General features: G+C 41.3%; 1 protein-coding gene across 1 annotated transcript in view; it reads left to right on the forward strand.

The window, feature by feature from the left end:
* The window catches only part of CFAP96 (cilia and flagella associated protein 96), a 69475-nt gene extending 67001 nt beyond the window's left edge, over nt 1-2474 (forward strand). The window contains 1 exon segment of the mRNA XM_078775310.1: nt 2306-2474. Coding sequence (XP_078631436.1) covers nt 2306-2474 — 169 coding nt within the window.
* The last annotated feature ends 17694 nt before the right edge of the window (nt 2475-20168 follow it).

Here is a 20168-nt window from a genome sequence, read left to right on the forward strand (position 1 = left end):
TATCAGGGTGATACCAAATGTAAACTGTTAATCCGGACAGAGGTATGCGATCTTCCGAGTGCCATTCCAGTTTTTGGTCCATGTAGATTAAATTTTCTATTATTGGCGACAAGATTGACAACACAGATATTTGCTTTTGTATGCAATGCCTTCAGAAAGTATTGTTGTTTTACAGCCTGAATTGAAAATTGATTAAATAGACATTTTTTGTCACTGATCTACACATAATACACCGTTATTGTCAAGGTGGAAATTTGTAAATGTATTTTTTTACAAAAAAAATAAAAAATGAAATGCTGAAATATCGAGTCAATAAGTATTCAACACCTTTGCTAAGACATTTCAAATTGAGCTCAGGTGCATCCAAATTACTTGGCTCTTCCTGGTGATGTCTCTACAACTAGATTGGAGTCCACCTGTGGTCAACTCAATTGATTGGACATTATTTAGAAAGAAACACACCTTTCATTATAAGGTCCCACAGTTGACAGTGCTTGCCAGAGCAGAAACTCTACCATGAGGTCCAATGAAATGTCCATAGAACTCCGAGATAGCATTGTGAGGAGGCATAGATCTGGAGAAGGGTATAAAATAGTTTTGAAAGTGTTGAAAGTTCCCAAGAGCACAGTGAGCTCCATGATTAGGAAATGGAAAGAATAGGAAACTAACCAGACTCTCCCTAGAACTGTCTGTCCGAACAAACTGAGCAACCGGGCAAGAAGGACCTTGGTCAATGAGGTGACCGAGAACCCAATGACCACTCTGACAGAACTACAGAGTTCCTTGGCTGAGATGAGAGAACCTGGTGGAAGGACAACAGTCTCTGCAGCCCTTAACAAATCTAGACTTTATGGGAGAGTGGCCAGATAGAAGCCACTACTAAGAAAAAGGCACATGACAGCACACCTGGAGTTTGCAAAAAAGCATGTGAAAGACTCAGATCATGAGGTAAAATATTATTTGGTCTTATGAGATGAAAATTGAGCACTTTGGCTTGAATGCAAAGCGCTACGTCTAGTGGAAACCAAGCACAGCTCATCACCCATCTAACACCATCCCTACCATGAAGCATGGTGGTGGCAGGATCATGTTATGGGGATGCTTTTCAGCGGCAGGGACTAGGAGACTTGTAAAGATAGAGGGAAAAATGCATGGAGCCAAATACAGGCAAATCCTTGAGGAGAACCTGCTTCACAGTGCAAAACACTTTATACTGCGGCGAACATTTACATTCAAACAGGCCAATGATCCCAAGCACACAGTCAAAGTGACATTGGAATGGCTTCAGAACAAAAATGTGAAAGTCCTTGGGTGGCCCAGCCAATTCCCAGACTTGAATCCCATTGACAATCTGTGGAATGACTTGAACATTGCTGTTCACTGACACTTCCCATCCAACTTGACAGAGCTTGAGCAAATGAACAAGGGAAAATGGGAGAAACTCACCAAATCCAGATGTGCAAAGCTGATACAGACATACCCAAGAAGGTTTGAAGTTATAATCACTGCAAAAGGCACTTCTATAATGTATTGGCTCAGGGGGTGAATACTTATGTGAATGAGATGTTTATGTATTTTATTTTTAATTACTTTGTAAATATTTCAAAAAAAAACAAATCCACTTTGAGATTATGCGGTACTATGTGTTGATCACTGACAAAAAAATCTCAGTTTAATCCATTTTAAATTCAGGCTGTAACGCAACAAAATGTGAAAAACGTCAAATGGTGTAAATACTTTCTGAAGGCACTGTATTTTTGTTTCTATTTTCTCCACCCCACCTGCTCTAATTTTCGCTTCATACTTCTGCACGTTTCTCCTTTTTCCAAATAGATGTAAATGGATAATCGCTTGGTGGTACAAGATCGAAATATCGTATGAAGTACCAGTACAGACATTGCCAAAGCTTTCGTCCTGCATTTTTCGGGGCACACACAAGATTACCGGATATGGAGACTCAAAATAATTTATGCTCATACCTTGTTCTTGATTTGCTCTTATAATTTAAGAATTTAAGAGCCAATCGGGAAACAGGTCTGAGCATAAATTATTTTGAGTCTCCATATTCAGTAATCTTGCCAATCAGTCAATAAGCTAATCAGGTGAAGCCTCAACGAGTGGAAGACGAAAAGCTTTGGCAATGTCTATTCTTTTTACGATATATGTAATTGGGTGTTTTCTGTGCACATTTAAAGTGACAAGAGTGACATTGCAAGCTGGTACAATGAGCTCATAACAATTCCACAACAATTTTCTTTGTGGGTCTTGTTGTTTCAGTTGCAGCCACATTTGTCTCTTTACAGAGTGGAGGGATGAAATGCCGAACATTTAATCCCTTTCCGCATCACACAGCAGATCCTTATGAAACAAAAGTTATTAAGCTAGTGGAGGTGAAACCCAAGCTTTTTCTACCAACATCTGGTCTAAAGAGTCGGCCAGTTGTGAGTATAGTGTACCTCAATGTGAAAAGGTAGGTGTTTAACAGCTTAACCTTGATCTCAAGCACACGGTGGAGTTAATGGATAAATAACATGCAAGACAGACCTTAGTAAACATCTGTGAACTTTCACTTAAATTTCAAGGACATAAATTTACAATGGACAAGCAAACAGAACATGAGACTTGAACCTAATTTTATACATCATAAGCCATGGGTTCAGATATGAATGCTAAACAAATTAACAACAAATTGTTAGCTGTGTGGGAGAATGTGGACTAGTATGGAACCTTTGTGGTAATATTTGGAAATCTTTTTCGCACCTGCACACACCTTGAGTATAGTTATTTTGCAGTGATCCTAAACACCTAGCGTGAATGTATTTGTTCTGGGATTATAGATGTGTAGCTGATTAACCCGTGTAGGATTATCCAGGACAAACTTCCATCTCATGCTTGTGCTAGGCAATCAGAGCCACAGCACATTTGTTGCATTCCAGAGGAACCATGTCATGCCCAAGCATTTCCTTAGGTGTTGGAATTGTTGGCTGCGTGGAATTGTGAGCACTTCTGTGGAACCTCACTGGTGTTTCAGCAACCATTTATCTTATAATAATACGATGAAAACTCATTAAACCCATATTTATAGATACTATCTGAAATGTTCACACCTCTATTATGCAAAGTGTTAATTCACTGCGCATTATTAACTTTGTGTAACATTTAACAAATCAATTTCCAAAAATCAGTCTTATTGCTAAAGTGATTTGTCACCATTGAGAGATTAATATACTGTATATGTGTGTTTGTGTATATATATATATGCATCTACAGTATATATATAATAATATCTATATATATATATATATATATATAATTATATATATATATATATATATATATATATATATATATATATGTATATATATATACATACATATATATATATATATATATATATATATATATATATATATATATATATATATATATATATATATATATAAATAAATAAATATATATATATATGTTATGCGCCGTCGATATATTTGCGCTATCAACCAATTGCGCTGCGCTATCAATGGATCCATCGTTCGTGCAGGCATCGGTAGATGGCGCAGGCATTGTTTTGCACCATCGATAGATGTGTATCATCCGTAGATAGTGCAGCACCTTTGATCGATTTGTGTCAGGAGGGGATGGAGAAATCGTAAAGATTGTTTGCAGGACATATTCCGAAATTTTTCGAAAAACCTTTTTTCCTAATTGTTTCTTCCTTTCTAGTGACATGCCTTCGTATCTGTGTAATGTTTGTCTGGTGTCGGATGTAACCCTACCTACCACCCTAGTCTCTAGCGTGTACCCGAACTAATCATTCATGCATGCTTGTCCTTTCTTTTCTTTTTAGATTATTGTATACTACTAGTTCACCTATTCTCTTTGCTTTTCACCATCACCAACCATTCATTTCAGACTAAGTTCATGAGTAAGGAAAAGAATAGGATTGAAATTACATACAGAATGAGTGGTGAGTGATCATGTTGGTTGGCAATATTCATTGGGGATATAATTAATACAGCAGAACAAGGGATATAATTAAGTATCTCAAAAATACAACAAAGGGTGAGTGATGAAAAGATTTTTAAAAAATCCCCTCCAAAACTGGAGAGTCCATCATTTTCTCTAAAAACTTTGCTCTAAAAACTAATCCATCGATAGAGCACGATGATCAATGCCTGTGCCGCACAGCGTGATCGGTCGATAGAGCACGATCAATTGATGCCTGCGCAATCTACCGATGCCTGCACCATCTACCGATACCAATATATGGTGCTGGCGCTGTATACATATACAGTCACGTGAAAAAGTAAGTACACCCCATGTAAAGTTTTGACTTTTTCACCATATTTCAACATACAGCTATTTGATCTTCATTTCAACAATATTGATAGATAAAGGTGATATAATATCACAAATATCATGAAACATTTAGATTTTGTAGTCCATTGTATAATATAAATAAACATAAATGCAAATTTCGCATGTGGAAAAAGTAAGTACACCCCTACATTTATCACTACTTAAAATACCTAAAATTAGAATCAGGTGCACCAGCTCAGGTGCAAATGATTAGAACATTGTCAGAGAGGATCTTGGAGGAACCTGTCTTATTTAAACCTCAGAAATTTAGTTTGGTTTGCTCTTTGTTGTTGAAGTGTGCAGCGTCAAAATGCCTAGATCAAAAGAGCTCTCTGAGGCCTTCAGAAAGAAGGTTATAGATGCCTACGCATCTGGGAAGGGATTTAAAAAGATCTCCAAACAATTTGAAATCAATCATTCGACTGTCCGGAAGATCATCTACAAGTGGAGAAGATTCCAAACAACTGCCAACTTGTTCAGGCCAGGCCGCCCCAGCAAGTTCAGCCCGAGAGCAGACCGCAAGATGCTGAAAGAAGTCTCTAAGAACCCCCAGAATGTCATCACGGGACCGACAGGTAGCTCTTGCCACTGTTGATGTCAAAGTGCACGAGTCTACCATTAGAAAGAGGCTGCACAAATTTGATCTACATGGGAGGTGTGCCAGGAGGAAACCTTTGCTGTCCAGAAAGAACATCAGGGCAAGACTAAAGTTTGCAAATGAACACCTAGGCAAAGACCAGCACTTCTGGAACAATGTGCTCTGGACAGATGAGTCAAAGGTAGAGCTATTTGGCCACAGTACCAGAAGACATGTTTGGCGAAAACCAAAGACAGCATTTGACCACAAGAACCTGATACCAACTGTAAAGCATGGTGGTGGAAATATTATGGTTTGGGGCAGCTTTGCTGCATCAGGGCCTGGGCAGCTCACCATCATAGAATCCACTATGAATTCTTCATTGTACCAGATGGTGTTTGAGGATAATGTGAGGCCATCTGTCGGAAAGTTGAAGCTCAACCGAAGGTGGACCTGCAACATGACAATGACCCTAAACATACCAGTAAATCCACCAAGGAATGGCTGAAAAGAAAGAAATGGAGGGTTCTGGAATGGCCAAGTCAAAGCCTGGATCTAAATCCCATCGAGATGTTGTGGGGGGATTTGAAATGAGCTGTGCATGCAGGAAACCCCTCAAACATCGCACAGCTGAAAGAATTCTGCATAGAGGAGTGGGCAAAAATTTCTCCCAGTCGATGTCAGAGACTGGTAGACAGTTATAAGAAACGCCTACTTGAGGTTGTTTCTGCCAAAGGGGGCAATACCACCTATTGGAGCCAAGGGTGTACTTACTTTTTCCACATGCGAAATTTGCATTTATGTTTATTTAAATTATACAATGGACTACAAAATGTAAATGTTTCATGATATTTGTTATATTATATCACCTTTATCTATCAATATTGTTGAAATGAAGATCAAATAGCTGTATGTTGAAATATGTTGAAAAAGTCAAAACTTTACATGGGGTGTACTTACTTTTTCACGTGACTGTATATATATATATAACTGTGAGAAATAGTAGAAACTCCACAGTACGAGCAGGGCGCCTCATTTGCATTAAATAAATAATCGGGAGATTAAATCAGACGCGGACGTAGCTTCAGGACGTCGATCTTTAATTTTCGACAATCTTTCGACCAACAAAGGTCTTCTTCTTAGTCGTCCCCAAGTAACCTACTGATTGAAGATGTCCTGAAGGAAGATGAGAATGAAGGATAATGATGAGGATGATGATGAAGGATGATGATGATGAGGATGATGATGAGGATGATGAGGATGATGATGAATATGAGGTGAAGATGTCCTCACTTCCGCTGAACTCGTCCTCACTTCCGCTGTATATATACTAGTGGGGTCACCCGTGGGAATCCCACAGGCATGGACGTGTGTGACATTTGGACATCTTCATTTCGATGCTGCACATTCAGTTTTACAAAATGGTTACTGGAAATTTATCTGATTCACAAATGATGTAATCCACACAATTTATTTACTTCTGATAACATGTGCATGCATGTGCGTGCACATGGGAAATACAGTTTGAAATGTGTAATTACATCTCATGCAAAATGTGACTTCAAGAGCTCAAATTCTCTCCCGCCCCACCCCCATCCCTCCCACATCACGAACACTGCACCGTGTAGTGGGTCACACACACACACGAGGGGGTGGGTCAAACACACGGGGGGGGGGGGGGGTGAGTGAGGCACACACACACACGCACGGGGGAGTGGGTCACACACACACATGGTGGAGCAGGGCCCCACACACACACGGGAGGGGGGGGGGGGGAAGTGGGTCACACACACACGGAGGGGGGGGGGGGGTAGTGGGTCACACAAACACGGGAGGGGGGGTAGTGGGTCACACAAACACGGGGGGTGGTGGGAGTGGGTCACACACACACGCACTGGGGGGGGGGGAGGGGGGAGTGGGTCACACACACACATGGCGGGGAGTAGGTCACACACACACATGGGGGGGAGTAGGTCACACACACACACGCACACACACACACACACGGGGGAGTGGGTCACGCACACACGTGGAAACTCGTGCGAAAAAAGGAAAAAAAATTAATAAAGATTTCACGATTTTATTTCCTGTAGCTATGAAACGCATTTTCTTTGGGCGGTGTACAATTGATCCGAACGAAACAGGCATTACATGGTTTCCTTTGCTTGAGATGTAATCAAATTGTACCTTTGTTTCTTAAAAAAGTAATTTATGATCGAAGACGTGTTGATTCAGTCTTAAAATCCACATCAGAGGCCGATCGTCGGCCTATGGAGCCCATGCCTCTTCTTCATTTTAAAACTTGAATGTACCGAGAACTTTTCGCTTTACAAAGTAAAAATAGATTAAAACCAAACGTTATTAATAAATATTGTATTCCATAGTTAGTTTACATTATTATGTACATTTTTGAAGTGCTGTATTGTTTAATTCCATGGTTGGAAAAGAGTTGACTTGCTTAAAACAAACTCTGTATATATACCCCAGGGATATGGAAAAATATAATTAGACTTCGGTTCGATCCCGAACTTCAGTATTCAGTCGCTGTACTTTTAGTGTGTAATAAATAATAATATAAATAACGAAGTCCTGGGAATGTTCTCTCCTCTACTTTTCCTCTCTCCTTCTCTCTCTTCTTTCCTTCTCTCATTCCCTTCTCTCATTTCTTCTCTCATTCTCCTCTCTCATTCTGCCCTCTCCTTCCCCATGCCCACATAACAGTCAACACATTCAAAACGGCTGTTGGAATACATGTCGCCGTTTTTCTCAACCTTTGCTGAAACTGAGACTTGAACCATCCTAGCTTCTGTGATGATGAATTCGAGTCGAGATAAAGCGTGAGGGAGACTCAATTAATGACCTTTATGTTACAGGCCTTTGAAAATGCATGTTGTTCTATAAACGGTAACTTTCATTGAATTTTATTCCCGTTTTTTTTTCAACCTAGTCTAAAACCATGTCAGCGACTGTGAAAAATGAAATGAGACATCGAATTAGAGTTGAAATAAAACTGTGGGAGAGAGCAAGACACCGCTGGCCTCACAAAAGAGGCCTCAAAGCTATGCGAGTCAACAAAATGGTGGATATTTGTTTTTGAAGCTCCTCCCAGATCAGGTGTAGACACTCCCCCGGACAGACAGACAGACAGGCTCACCTACGGAGATTATAATATAGATATATGTAGCATGATATCCCAAAAAGTGGATGGATTCGGACGAAATTCGGTGTATGAGTTGGGTAAATGACAAGAACAAGCTGATTAGATTTTGTATGTCTGGATCCAAATCGGGCCTGTCAGTGGAATACAAAGTGTAAACCATTCAGCCTGGTGGAGGTATGTGCCCTACTGAGTGTCGTTCTAGTTCCAGTGAAGTGATAATGAAGTGTGGAGTTCCAAATCTGTTTGATTTTATTTAAATTATGGCCATAGGAACAAATTTAATTGACATACTGTATAGTGATATAATGTCCAACGGTTTAAATGTGGCTCCTTGTCTCCAGTTAATTTTACGTTATTTTTAAAGAAATAATAATGGTAAATTGCAATGCTTTTGACCAGGCATAGATCCGGGAAATAAAAATTGGAATTGGCAGGAGGGAGCTGGGCTTGGAAAATCAGTGGCATGGCGAATGGTGCACAATGGTGGGAAGTTAAATACATCCTGATCCTTAAACACCAATTTCCTGAAAATTGCACCCAAAATCCCAGATCACATTTATGTGGAGTAACAAACACACCTCTATGTTAGTAGTAGTAGTAGTAGTAGTAGTAGTAGTAGTAGTAGTAGTAGTAGTAGTAGTAGTAGTAGTAGTAGTAGTAGTGGTAGCAGTAGTAGTACTTGTACTTGTACTTTTGTTGGAAAGACAATAGAGGTTTGTGCTCTGGACTCAGGAAAGTTCAGGCAAACATAAGTTTCCTGTTTAATGTCGCTCAACTTCCTCATCCCTGCAAGTCCATGGTTTGAACTGCAGTAGACAAGGTAGAGCATTTTAAAGAGAAAGCACTACCAAGACAGATGGACAGATGCTCTTTCACAGATGGACATTTTTAGCTCTTTCACGAGCCTCGATTATGTATACAACCCCCCCCCTCCCAAACCCCCCCCACCCCAAAAAAAACCGAAATGACACCTTCAAACAAATAATAGCAAGGTACCTTGTGGGGAAACACTACAAAGTGCATTATTTACTGTCCAATATTTCTTTAAAACTCCCGATAGATCGGGAATATTGTGCCACCTTAAACTCCAAAGTGATACGTGAACGTAACAAAGTTCCCAGGCATACAAAACTACACTGCACGACATTGCTTTCAATCTTCCACATTCTAGTTTTATATATTGCAAGTTTTGCAGATGCCAAAACAAAGTTAACCAAGAGATCCCGTGATCGACTCTCTTTCTTCACTGGGTGACCAAAACTAAAAAGTGTTGGGGAGAAATGAAGCCAAAAACGCAAGAGCATGTTTTTCACCAGCAGTGGCAAAAACACCAGTTGAAGATGCGGACATTGTAGATATATGTGATAAATGTTTTCTGCTCGCCCACAGAAGCAACATCCACGAGGAGTGTTTGTGAAGGGTTGCAGTTGAACTCCAGAGCTTAGTGCCCCGTAAAGCAGCCTCCAACTTAGGTCCCCAACCACCCTTGGTGTTGGGTAGAGATAAAGTGATTCCCAATTTGGATGGACAGGCAAGGGAGGCAGAAGAACCTCACGCCATGGAGTGTCCATGCGATTTGCTAACGCAACAAAGTGGAGTGAGTGGATTACTTGTGCATATATTTCCTTCCTTGATGCATCACAGAAGGGCACGCAGCCATGCCAGGGACCTTGCTCATATTATGCGAAGGTGGCGCAAGGAAAAGATCGCATCCATGCGGTTTCATTGTGAAAGCCATGTAAGTAGGGGGGGAAACCTGCATAGCTTCCTCACCTTTGTAAGGGTTCTCCAGGTAATCCAAGCAATCAGGAAGCAATTCATTTTTAAACTCTTGGAGTATCCTAAAAGGAACTCTTATTGTCTGCAGGTCTATCTTCACTGCAAAATCCTCAGGTGAGAGAATGCCATTCTTCCCATCCTTTTGGAGATCGCCCACTGTCGATATATTTTTCAACAAGAGTTTTCTCCTTACACTGATGGAAGCTAGCAGTGGGGCTTGTAGTAGAGGGTTCAAGAAAAGCAGCCCTTCCAGCAGGTCTTTCCCTGGGTGGGGACCGTTTGTTCTCATCATTTCAATTGTACACCAGGCCTTCAGCATTGCCTGATAAATAGAAGGTAATGGGTCACTGGAAATGTTTTTGGAGTTGATACTGAAAATTTGCCTTTTATACCCTAGGCCGAGCACTTTACTGAAAAAGTACGATGCCAACGTGCACCATTGTGGTATTGGGTTCGAATAAAGGTGTCGTGTAATTGCCTGCAGCCTGAAGGTGTAAAAGTGGCTTCGAAGGCAGGGAAAGCCCTGTCCACCTTCAGCAAGAGGCACCCTCAGAATTCCGAGAGATACCCAATGCTTCCCATTCCAAAAGCAGTCCACCAACTTCCTTTGCATCTTAGCCAGAAACCAATCAGGAACACTTATGCAAGAAAGCCTGAACAACAGTTTGGGAAGGACAAATTGTTTCAGTAAAAGTTCTCCCATATAAAGATAGGATTCTTAATAATCCATTCCAAACTCTCAGCTTCACCTGCATTTTCCCTTCTAGAGTGCTCCAAATTGCGAATTGATGAGCTATTACGAGAGATTGACAAATAGACCCCCAAATGTTTGAGTTCCTAGTGACTCCATGTTAATTTTTTTTTTTTTTTTTTGGATACTGAATCGAGGCTCGTGAAAGAGCTGACAACCGCGAGGGAAAGACAGCACAGGGGGACCACGAGGTAAAGACAGCACAGGGGGACCGCGAGGGAAAGACAGCACAGGGGGACCGCGAGGGAAAGACAGCACAGGGGGACCGCGAGGGAAAGACAGTACAGGGGGACCACGAGGGAAAGACAGTACAGGGGGACCGTGAGGGAAAGACAGCACAGGGGGACCGCGAGGGAAAGACAGCACAGGGGGACCACGAGGGAAAGACAGCACAGGGGGACCGCGAGGGAAAGACAGTACAGGGGGACCGCGAGGGAAAGACAGCACAGGGGGACCACGAGGGAAAGACAGTACAGGGGGACCACGAGGGAAAGACAGTATAGGGGGACCGCGAGGGAAAGACAGTACAGGGGGACCGCGAGGGAAAGACAGCACAGGGGGACCGCGAGGGAAAGACAGCACAGGGGGACCGCGAGGGAAAGACAGCACAGGGGGACCGCGAGGGAAAGACAGCACAGGGGGACCGCGAGGGAAAGACAGCACAGGGGGACCACGAGGGAAAGACAGCACAGGGGGACCACGAGGGAAAGACAGTACAGGGGGACCACGAGGGAAAGATAGTACAAGGGGACCGCGAGGGAAAGACAGCACAGGGGGACTGCGAGGGAAAGACAGTACAGGGGGACCGCGAGGGAAAGACAGTACAGGGGGACCACGAGGGAAAGACAGTACAGGGGGACCGTGAGGGAAAGACAGCACAGGGGGACCGCGAGGGAAAGACAGCACAGGGGGACCACGAGGGAAAGACAGTACAGGGGGACCACGAGGGAAAGACAGTATAGGGGGACCGCGAGGGAAAGACAGTACAGGGGGACCGCAAGGGAAAGACAGCACAGGGGGACCGCGAGGGAAAGACAGCACAGGGGGACCGCGAGGGAAAGACAGCACAGGGGGACCGCGAGGGAAAGACAGCACAGGGGGACTGCGAGGGAAAGACAGCACAGGGGGACCACGAGGGAAAGACCTTCTCGAAACAGACAGCTCAGAGTTTTGGCAGACTCTGAGCTGCCTTCCTGAGTATGAAGACGTCGCGATCTTTATGCTGCAAATGACCTCCTTGCCACAAAGCACTGCAGAGGTAGAGAGGACCTTCTCCAAACTTAATGCGAACAAAATAAAGCTAAGGAGTTCCCTAGCTGTACACACCTGTATTGCTGAAACAGCATAGGGAGATCGCCAATCTGCATTGATCCAACCAGCAGTCCAGAGCTCTTCTGCCAATTTATTGCCGAGTAGATTTGCTGACAGTCATAAACTGTTTGCATGTCTCTTGCACTTCCCGCAAACACGAGAACATCATCAGCATAAGCAGAAAGAAATAAGGGACGATTACAGCCCGGTACCATGATGCCAGTTAACCTTCGTCTCATTTTACAGAGAAAAGGCTCAATGCACAAGGAATATACCGTAGCTGGCCAGATAGAGGACACCCTTGCCTTATTCCACTCTCAAAAGGAAGAGGTGCGAGTAAGAAACCATTAACTTTAATGAGGGACTCTGCAGAAGTGTAAAGTGTCCGAAGCATACTGACATATCTCCTCCATAACCCGAAGGTCAGCAAGGTCTTGGAATGATGGATTATGTCCAATCTATGGCTGACTTTAGAAGCCAGCTTTGCTTTATGGTAAGGCCAGGAAAGATCTTGGTTGACGGTAGTCCTCAAAGTTCAAGAAACTGAACCTGTTCTTGTGGCTGACCATGGGAAAAGATAGCAGTCTCATTCTGTCACCCTAAAGAAGGATTGTCACGCTAACCCACCTATTATTGCTTTTTCTTTGAGCGTATGATTGCATCAAAAATCAATCAATCAAGTAATGAAGTTATATATCGCGCTTTTTATTTATAAATAGAATATTAAAGCAATAAGGAGGGATAAAAAAAAAAAGCAAAAGTAATGTTAAAAATGAGGTTTTTAGAAAACTTTTAAACCTTAATAGTTGCGTCTGTGTGAGTATCAAGGGCAGCAAGTTCCGCAGATAAGGAGCATATTTGAAAAAGGTTCGATCACCAAAAGTTAATTCTCAGCCAAGGAACTAATTGGGGATTCCATTGTTTGATAGCAGCAGAGATAGTAAGGTGTGGTTCGGTCAGAAATATAGGCAGTGATCTATTATGTTTGGCTTTAAGGTTATCAATTGAATAAAAAGTCTGACTGCGTAGATTCTTGACTTCTGGAAAGAAAGTGGAGGTGCCTTGGGGTGGTTCATGTAGCTAATTCACATCAAATTCGGAGTGGCTAACTTTCCTTCGGCACACTAAAAGGTCTGGTGTTGGCTGGAGGGTTAAGGTAGCTGGCTTGAGATCTTAGGATCCTGAGTTTGAGCCCCTGTTGGTGCCATCGAATTAACACCATGTGGGTTGACTCCGCCTGTCATCCTTCTGAGGTCAGCAAAATGAGTAGATGCTTACTGGTAATGGGGGCACTGCATCAGCGGCACATCTGAGCCTCCAGAAAATGATGCAGGCAAGCAGCCACAAACTACATACAAACCACTACCACCACCACCACCACCACCACCAGTACACTAAACAACTTGGTTGATAATAACCTCGTCATTCTGTTTGAAACCCACTAATTTGTCGCAGCTGGGGATAATTGATTTATGTGACAGCTGATTAGTTGTTCCTTACAATTTATGGGTGAAAGACTTGATTGGGCTTTTGGTGTTTATATACTCCCTGGTGATGTGTGCTCCTGCCACACTGTTTTCATCCCCACTCCTCCAATGACCCCTTCCCTTACAGCTTATAAACTGGTAAGTTGAATTCATATGGTGTCAGAGTGTCCCCATTGCCATTGGTCACTTGGGTTCCAAAGACACTGAGATGCTGAAGATGTATTGTGGTCCAACGGTTTCCAACATTATAACTCTCCAATGGCTTGCAAAATTGAAACAGTACAGAAATAAGCAATAACCTAATGGGATTATCACAAAGCTTTCACCATTCCATTAGGACATAACAATGTGGAATCACAATCCATTTGACCACGTGACACTTTTCTATTAATCCACAATGTACTCCCAGTAGTCCTTACATTACTGAAGATTTCTGGCAGATATTCGCAGTGACTTGCAGCTGGAGAGAGATACAAAATCCCATGCCTTGCAAATCCTTACACATTGATCCTTGACCTATTGGACATTAACTTCATTGCTGAACTTCACTTCAAATTGCTGAACAGTTGAACACCAGTTTGCGAATTCAAGGCTACTGCTGTACTATTACAATACACAATCCACAATTTATCTTTGAGACCATCTATTTATTTTGACCGATGTTTACCTCCGCCACTGAAGGTGGATGGAGGTTATGTTTTCACCCCTGTCTGTTTGTTTGTTTGTTTATCTGTGTGTGAGCAGGATATCTCAAAAAGTTATGGATGGATTCAAATGGAACTTAATGGACAGGTTGTGTGTGTGTCAAGGACAAATTGCTTAAATTTTGGTGAAGATCCGGATTCGGATCCGACTACTAGAATTTTTAAAGTGATTCTTCACCATTGGGAGATAGAGCCAAAAATGATATTTAGCAGGATATCACAAAAGGTTATGGATGGATTTGGACGAAACTTGGTGGACTGGTTGGGTGTCTGACAAGGACGATTCGATTCGATTTTGGTGAAGATCTGAATATGGATTCGGATATGAGAATTATTTAATTTTTATGTGAATCTTCACCATTGGGAGATAGGGCCAAAAACGATACATAGCAGGATATCTCAAAAAGTTATGGATGGATTTGGACGAAACTTGTTGGACAGGTTGTGTGTGTGACATGGACGATTCGATTCGATTTTGGTGAAGATCTGAATATGGATTCGGATATGATAATTATTTAATTCTTTAAGTGATTCCTCACCATTGGGAGATCGGGCCAAAAACGATACATAGCAGGATATCTCAAAAAGTTATGGATGGATTTGGACGAAACTTGTTGGACAGGTTGTTTGTGTGACATGGACGATTCGATTCGATTTTGGTGAAGATCTGAATATGGATTCGGATACGAGAATTATTTAATTTCTAAGTGATTCTTCACTATTGAAAGATCGGGCGAAAAGCGATGTATAACATGATATTTAAAAAAAAGTTATGGACGAGGTATGACTAAACTTGGTGGATGAGTTGATTTGGTGACAAGAACAAGCCGATTGGATTTTCCTTCAGTTCCGAATCGAGATCCTGCCTATCAGTGGGATACAAAACGTAAACTGTTCAGCCCGGCAGGGGTATCCGCTCTACGGAGTGCCGTTCTAGTCTGCTTGTTACTTGCAAATTCGAAGATTTTTCAAGTATATTGGTCGGTTGCTTTTGTTATTCTGTTTGTCTGTCTGTCATTCGCCTACAGGTCACAATTCTAAATTCATCGTCATGAAACTTCACCAAGATGCAGCGGTCGTCACAAATGAGAAGCCTATTGATACTGAGGTCAAAGGTCATCTGGAGGTCAAATTTCTAAAATCGCCATTTTTCATCAAATTTACTTGGAAACTGAACAGCATTTGTATTGAGTCACTAAATTGGGAAACCAATTAAGTCTGAGGTCAAAAGGTCAAAGGTCAACTCAAGGTCAAACTTCCAAAATCATAAATTTTCATCTGAAAAACCGTCAATTTTCATCCGATTGACTTGAAAATTATACAGCAATTGCAAAGTGCCTCACTGAATTAGGAAACCAATTATTATTTTTTATGGTCAAAAGTTTAAAGGTCAAGTCAGGGTCAAACTAAAATAATCAATTATCAACTGAAAAATCATAAATTTTCATCCTATTAACTTGAAAATGAAACTGCAATTACATAGTGTATCGCTGATTTGAGAAACCAACTTAAGGTCAAAAGGTCAACGGTCAACTCAAGGTCAAACTTCTAAAATCATGAATTTTCACCTGAAAAATCATCAATTTTAATCCGATTCACCCGAGCTTTGATGAAGATCGTCAATTTAAATCTGAACTAAATTGACAATTTGATGCATCCATGGCAACCTTTTGGGGGGGGAGGGGTGGGGGGGGCGGAAGGGGTGGATTTTGCAAGTATCGTGCTCCGCATGATGTCTTCTTGTTTGTTTGTCTGTTTGTTTGTGAACAAGATATCTCAAAAAGTTGTGGACAGATGCCGACGAAATTTGGAGGAGAGGTTGGGTATGTGACAAGCATGAAATGATTAGATTATGGTGAAGATCAATTTCCAGATCCAGCTACTATAATTTTTAAAGTAATCTTCACCATTGGGAGACAGGGCCAAAAACGATATATAGCAGGATATCTCAAAACGTTATGGATGGATTTGGACAAAACTTGTTGGACAGGTTGGGTGTGTGACAAGACCGAATCCATTCGATTTTGGTGAATATCTGAATATGGATTCGGATGTGAGAATTATTTAATTATTTGAAGTGATTCTTTGCCATTGAGTAAAAACCACCGTTTAGAGGCCATTTTTCCCCGCAAAGCGGGGGTTGGCCTTTTCGGGGACCGTGGATTGTTGTTGTTTTTTGGTCCCCTTTTTGAAGCAATGTTTTACGGCCGGATGCCCTTCCTGCCGCCAACCCTGTTTGTTGCCTTTTACCACAAGCAGGGAATTACCAGTGAACTGGTACTCAATTAGCCGACCTCGGAAGGTTATGAACAGGCTGAGTCAACCCCCCTGGCGTTAATTCAGCGATCGACCGGGATTCGAACCCAGGATTACTTGGTATATTTATCCTAAACTGGCACCCTAGCCGCTAGCCCAACACCAGCCATTGAGTGATATGGCTAAGACCGATATATAGCACGATATCTCAAAACGTTATAGACGGATTTGGACGAAACTTAGTGGACAGATTGGGTGTGTGACGAGGAAGAATTGGTTCTATTTTGGTGAAGATCTGAATATGGATTTGGATACGCGAATTACTTAATTTTCGAAGTGATTCGAGAGATCCGGCGAAAAGCGAGATGTAATATATTTTTAAAAGTTGTGGACGAGTTATGAATAAACTTGGTGGACGAGTTGGTTAGGTGACAAGAACAAGCTGATTCGATTTTGTTTCAGGTCCGTATCCATATCTGGCCTATCAGTGGGATACAAAACAAACTGTTCAGCCAGGTGGAGGTATGCGCTCTACCGAGTGTTATGCGCTCAGTCAACTCTAGTTGACTGATGCATACATGGTGCAAATTGTTTTGAAATGGGGGTTAATTCTAACATAGATACAATTTAGAATCGTCAATATGAGGGAAGTTTTCCCAGTAAGCGACAGTGCCAAAAAACAGGGGCATTGTCATTTTTATTTCACGATTGCTGCGATTCGAAAGAAATGGAAATGTTGAGGTGCAGTGTTAAACTTGACAATTTAGTGGCATCTCAAGCTTAATACGTTTAAATTTATTCCAATTGCAGTGATTGATAAATAAAAATTACAATGATAAAAGATTAAGAATAAAAATAAAATAATAAAATAGATTCTAAAATAAATGAAATATCTAAATAATAAAATTTATAATAATAAAATTCTCGTCCAGGGCACCATCCCATCTTCAGAAACCTTATCTTACACTCCTACTAATACTACAACTACAGTACATCTATTAATCGGCTCAATTGTTACCATCTTCACTTCCAATTAATCAATTTAACTATAGTTGGCCTCTCCATTCTTACACACTTATTATTTCTTTCTTTATATTTTGTCTCATCATGATTTCACTTTTTTACTTTTTTTTTAGCTCTTCGTTCTAAAAACGATGTAAGATCATGTCACTTACACCTGCCATCTTGTTTTGTCGTAACATGCACGCATCTCTTTTTATGAATTATAAACGTTCCTTCAGCAGTGATTTATTTCTGTAGATAAAAAGGAGACACTATCCATACCTCTTCTTCTTCCTCTTCTTCTTCTTCATCTTCTGCAGCATTATTATCCCATTTCAAGTGGAGTCGCTGACACGGATCCTGCTCCACCATTTGGTTCGGTCATATAACCCATTCTTTATCCACACCTTTCCCTTTCATGTCCGCTTCCACACAATCACTCCATCTCCTCCTCGTCGGTCTGCCACGTCCGTCTCTCTCCAGGTGGTGTCATTCTAATGATCCTTCTGCCCACGTACTCTCACCCCGTCTCCTCATCCCATGTCCATGCCATCTCAACCTACTTCCTTGTACCCTCTTTGACGCTTCAACCACCTTCGCAGTTCCTTTGATGCATTCATTCCTCACATGATCCTCTGGAGTTACACCTGCACAACCATCTCAACATCCTAATGTCAGTTGAATTTAATCTTTGCTCCAAAGTTCTTGTCATTACCCAGAAAGTGGTCATACTTATTGTTGGATATTTTCATGACTTTTAATCACATCACTTCCTGATGTCATGGGAATAGGCAGACCCTTTTCATCCATGCATGTCCTGCAAAAGTTGAAATTCTCACAGCACATGAAGTAGCTTTATGGAAAGACAATGCAATCGCAACAATTTATCACGACATGCATTGTGGCCTTAACTAAACACGAGTCAATTTCTCCATTTCCTACCTCGTGCACTTCGTTTTGTGCAAACAATAGAGGAACAGCTTGTAAGAGCACGAGGGGCAAAGGCCAAGGTGTCAGCTGCCACCAGCTGTCCTTTGTTTCCGGAGCAGAAGGCACGCTGAACCTGTCCCGGGAATGGACTGTGGGAATTCTCACAAAGAGCCCATTCATAGGAGCTCAGCACGTGGGAAGTGTTATGCAGGGATTTAATCTGCAGTGGCCAGCTTGTTTGCCCTCCGTGTGCACTCGTTTGCCTCTGAAATCGAAGGTGCATTAACTATTCCCGATTTTATCTTATTTTTTTCACTCTAAATCTCATGGAGCGTTTGCCAAATTGAACGTCACGTGCCGACCTGCTCACCTGCTCGTGTAGGTGTACAGCGGGTCTGGTGTTAACCGGTCGCAAGACGGAATTATAAGTGATTTCACTGAGGGTCGGAGGACTTTCACAAACAATGGCTGCCAGTTTGGTTCCCATTGCATCACTTCGCTCATGATGCTGGAGAGGAAACGAAATTGTAGTTTGACAAACGATCGTTGATAAAATATCATGAAAGAAGGAATAAAGGATTCCCCTTCCCTACCTCCTCCTGCTTTTCCCTTTCATGCTGTTACTTCTTTCATCTTCTTCTTTTCCCCTTGTATTTCTGTTTCTTGGTTGTTTTAATTTATTTGATTTAAATTTTTTTAATTGTAAGCGTTTTCATTTTTCCTGTGGGTATCTTTACATTTTTTAAAATATTTTATCTCTTGTTTTCCTTTTAATTTTATATTATTCATATTATTTATCAGTACTTTTTATTATTTATTTTCTTGCATATTGTGATGCAATGGGGGAACAGTGCTTCTTTTTACTAACTCTGCATTGCCTCATCAATCAGTTTTTTAATCTTTTAAAAAAAAGTGTTGTCTTTTTACAGTTGCTTGCTCTTAATTAACCCGTCCGCCACGCAGCGGAAGAAGAGGTTTTGCAATCACGTGTGTGCGTGTGTGTGTGTGTGTGTGTGTGTGTGTGTGTGTGTATGTGTGTGTGTTTTTTCAGGCCATTATTTTTTTTACCATTTGAGCTTTGAGCTCAAATTTCATGCTGAAATTTTTGTTTTGGAAATTTTGGAAATTTCATGCTTTCAATGGTTTTTTTTACCATTTGAGCATTTTTTTCAGGCCATTTATCATCAAATTTTCAAGCAACCTTTATTATGAAAAATAGAGAAGATGGAGAACGACTTCTTTTCTGGAAGTCCAAGCAATGTCCATGTGTTTTTTTTTTTTACCTCCCCCCCCCCCGCATCCCCCCTCCACCCCCCTCCCATGCCTCCTCCCCCCAAGCCCTCTCCCTCCCACAGATCTCCCGATGTCCCTGCTCTCAAATGTTATACTTGTGTGCTTCCCTCTCTCTCCCCATCTTGTCTCCCGCTCCCTTTGTCTTATGTTTTAAGTGTCAGTTTGTTTTTTTGTGATTAATGTTAGCTCTTACACGAGCCTCGATCTTGTATATAAAAACAAAACAAAAAAACCCACTAATTAATAATATTTACATTATTTATTTATTTATTTATTTCTGTTGTTTTTGTCAAGTTTAGTTCCAGTACAAAGCGGACGTAGATGGGCTTTGCATTTAGTGATGCTTTCTAGTCTCTACCCTTGTTATTGCCATTCTTAATTCTCCATTCAATCTATATTTCTATTATCCTTCTTTGTAAATCATTTTGAGATTTCGTTTGAAATGAAATGAGACATATACAAAAAAATTGATTGATCGATTGAGTTAGGAAGACGCATTATGTTCAGGCTATTCATATGTCTCTTGACCTATGGTGTACGTGACTTGCACTTCACAGCTCTT

The sequence above is a fragment of the Myxine glutinosa genome, chromosome 4, assembly GCF_964187855.1.
Source record: "Myxine glutinosa chromosome 4, kmMyxGlut1.1, whole genome shotgun sequence".
Taxonomy (NCBI): domain Eukaryota; kingdom Metazoa; phylum Chordata; class Myxini; order Myxiniformes; family Myxinidae; genus Myxine; species Myxine glutinosa.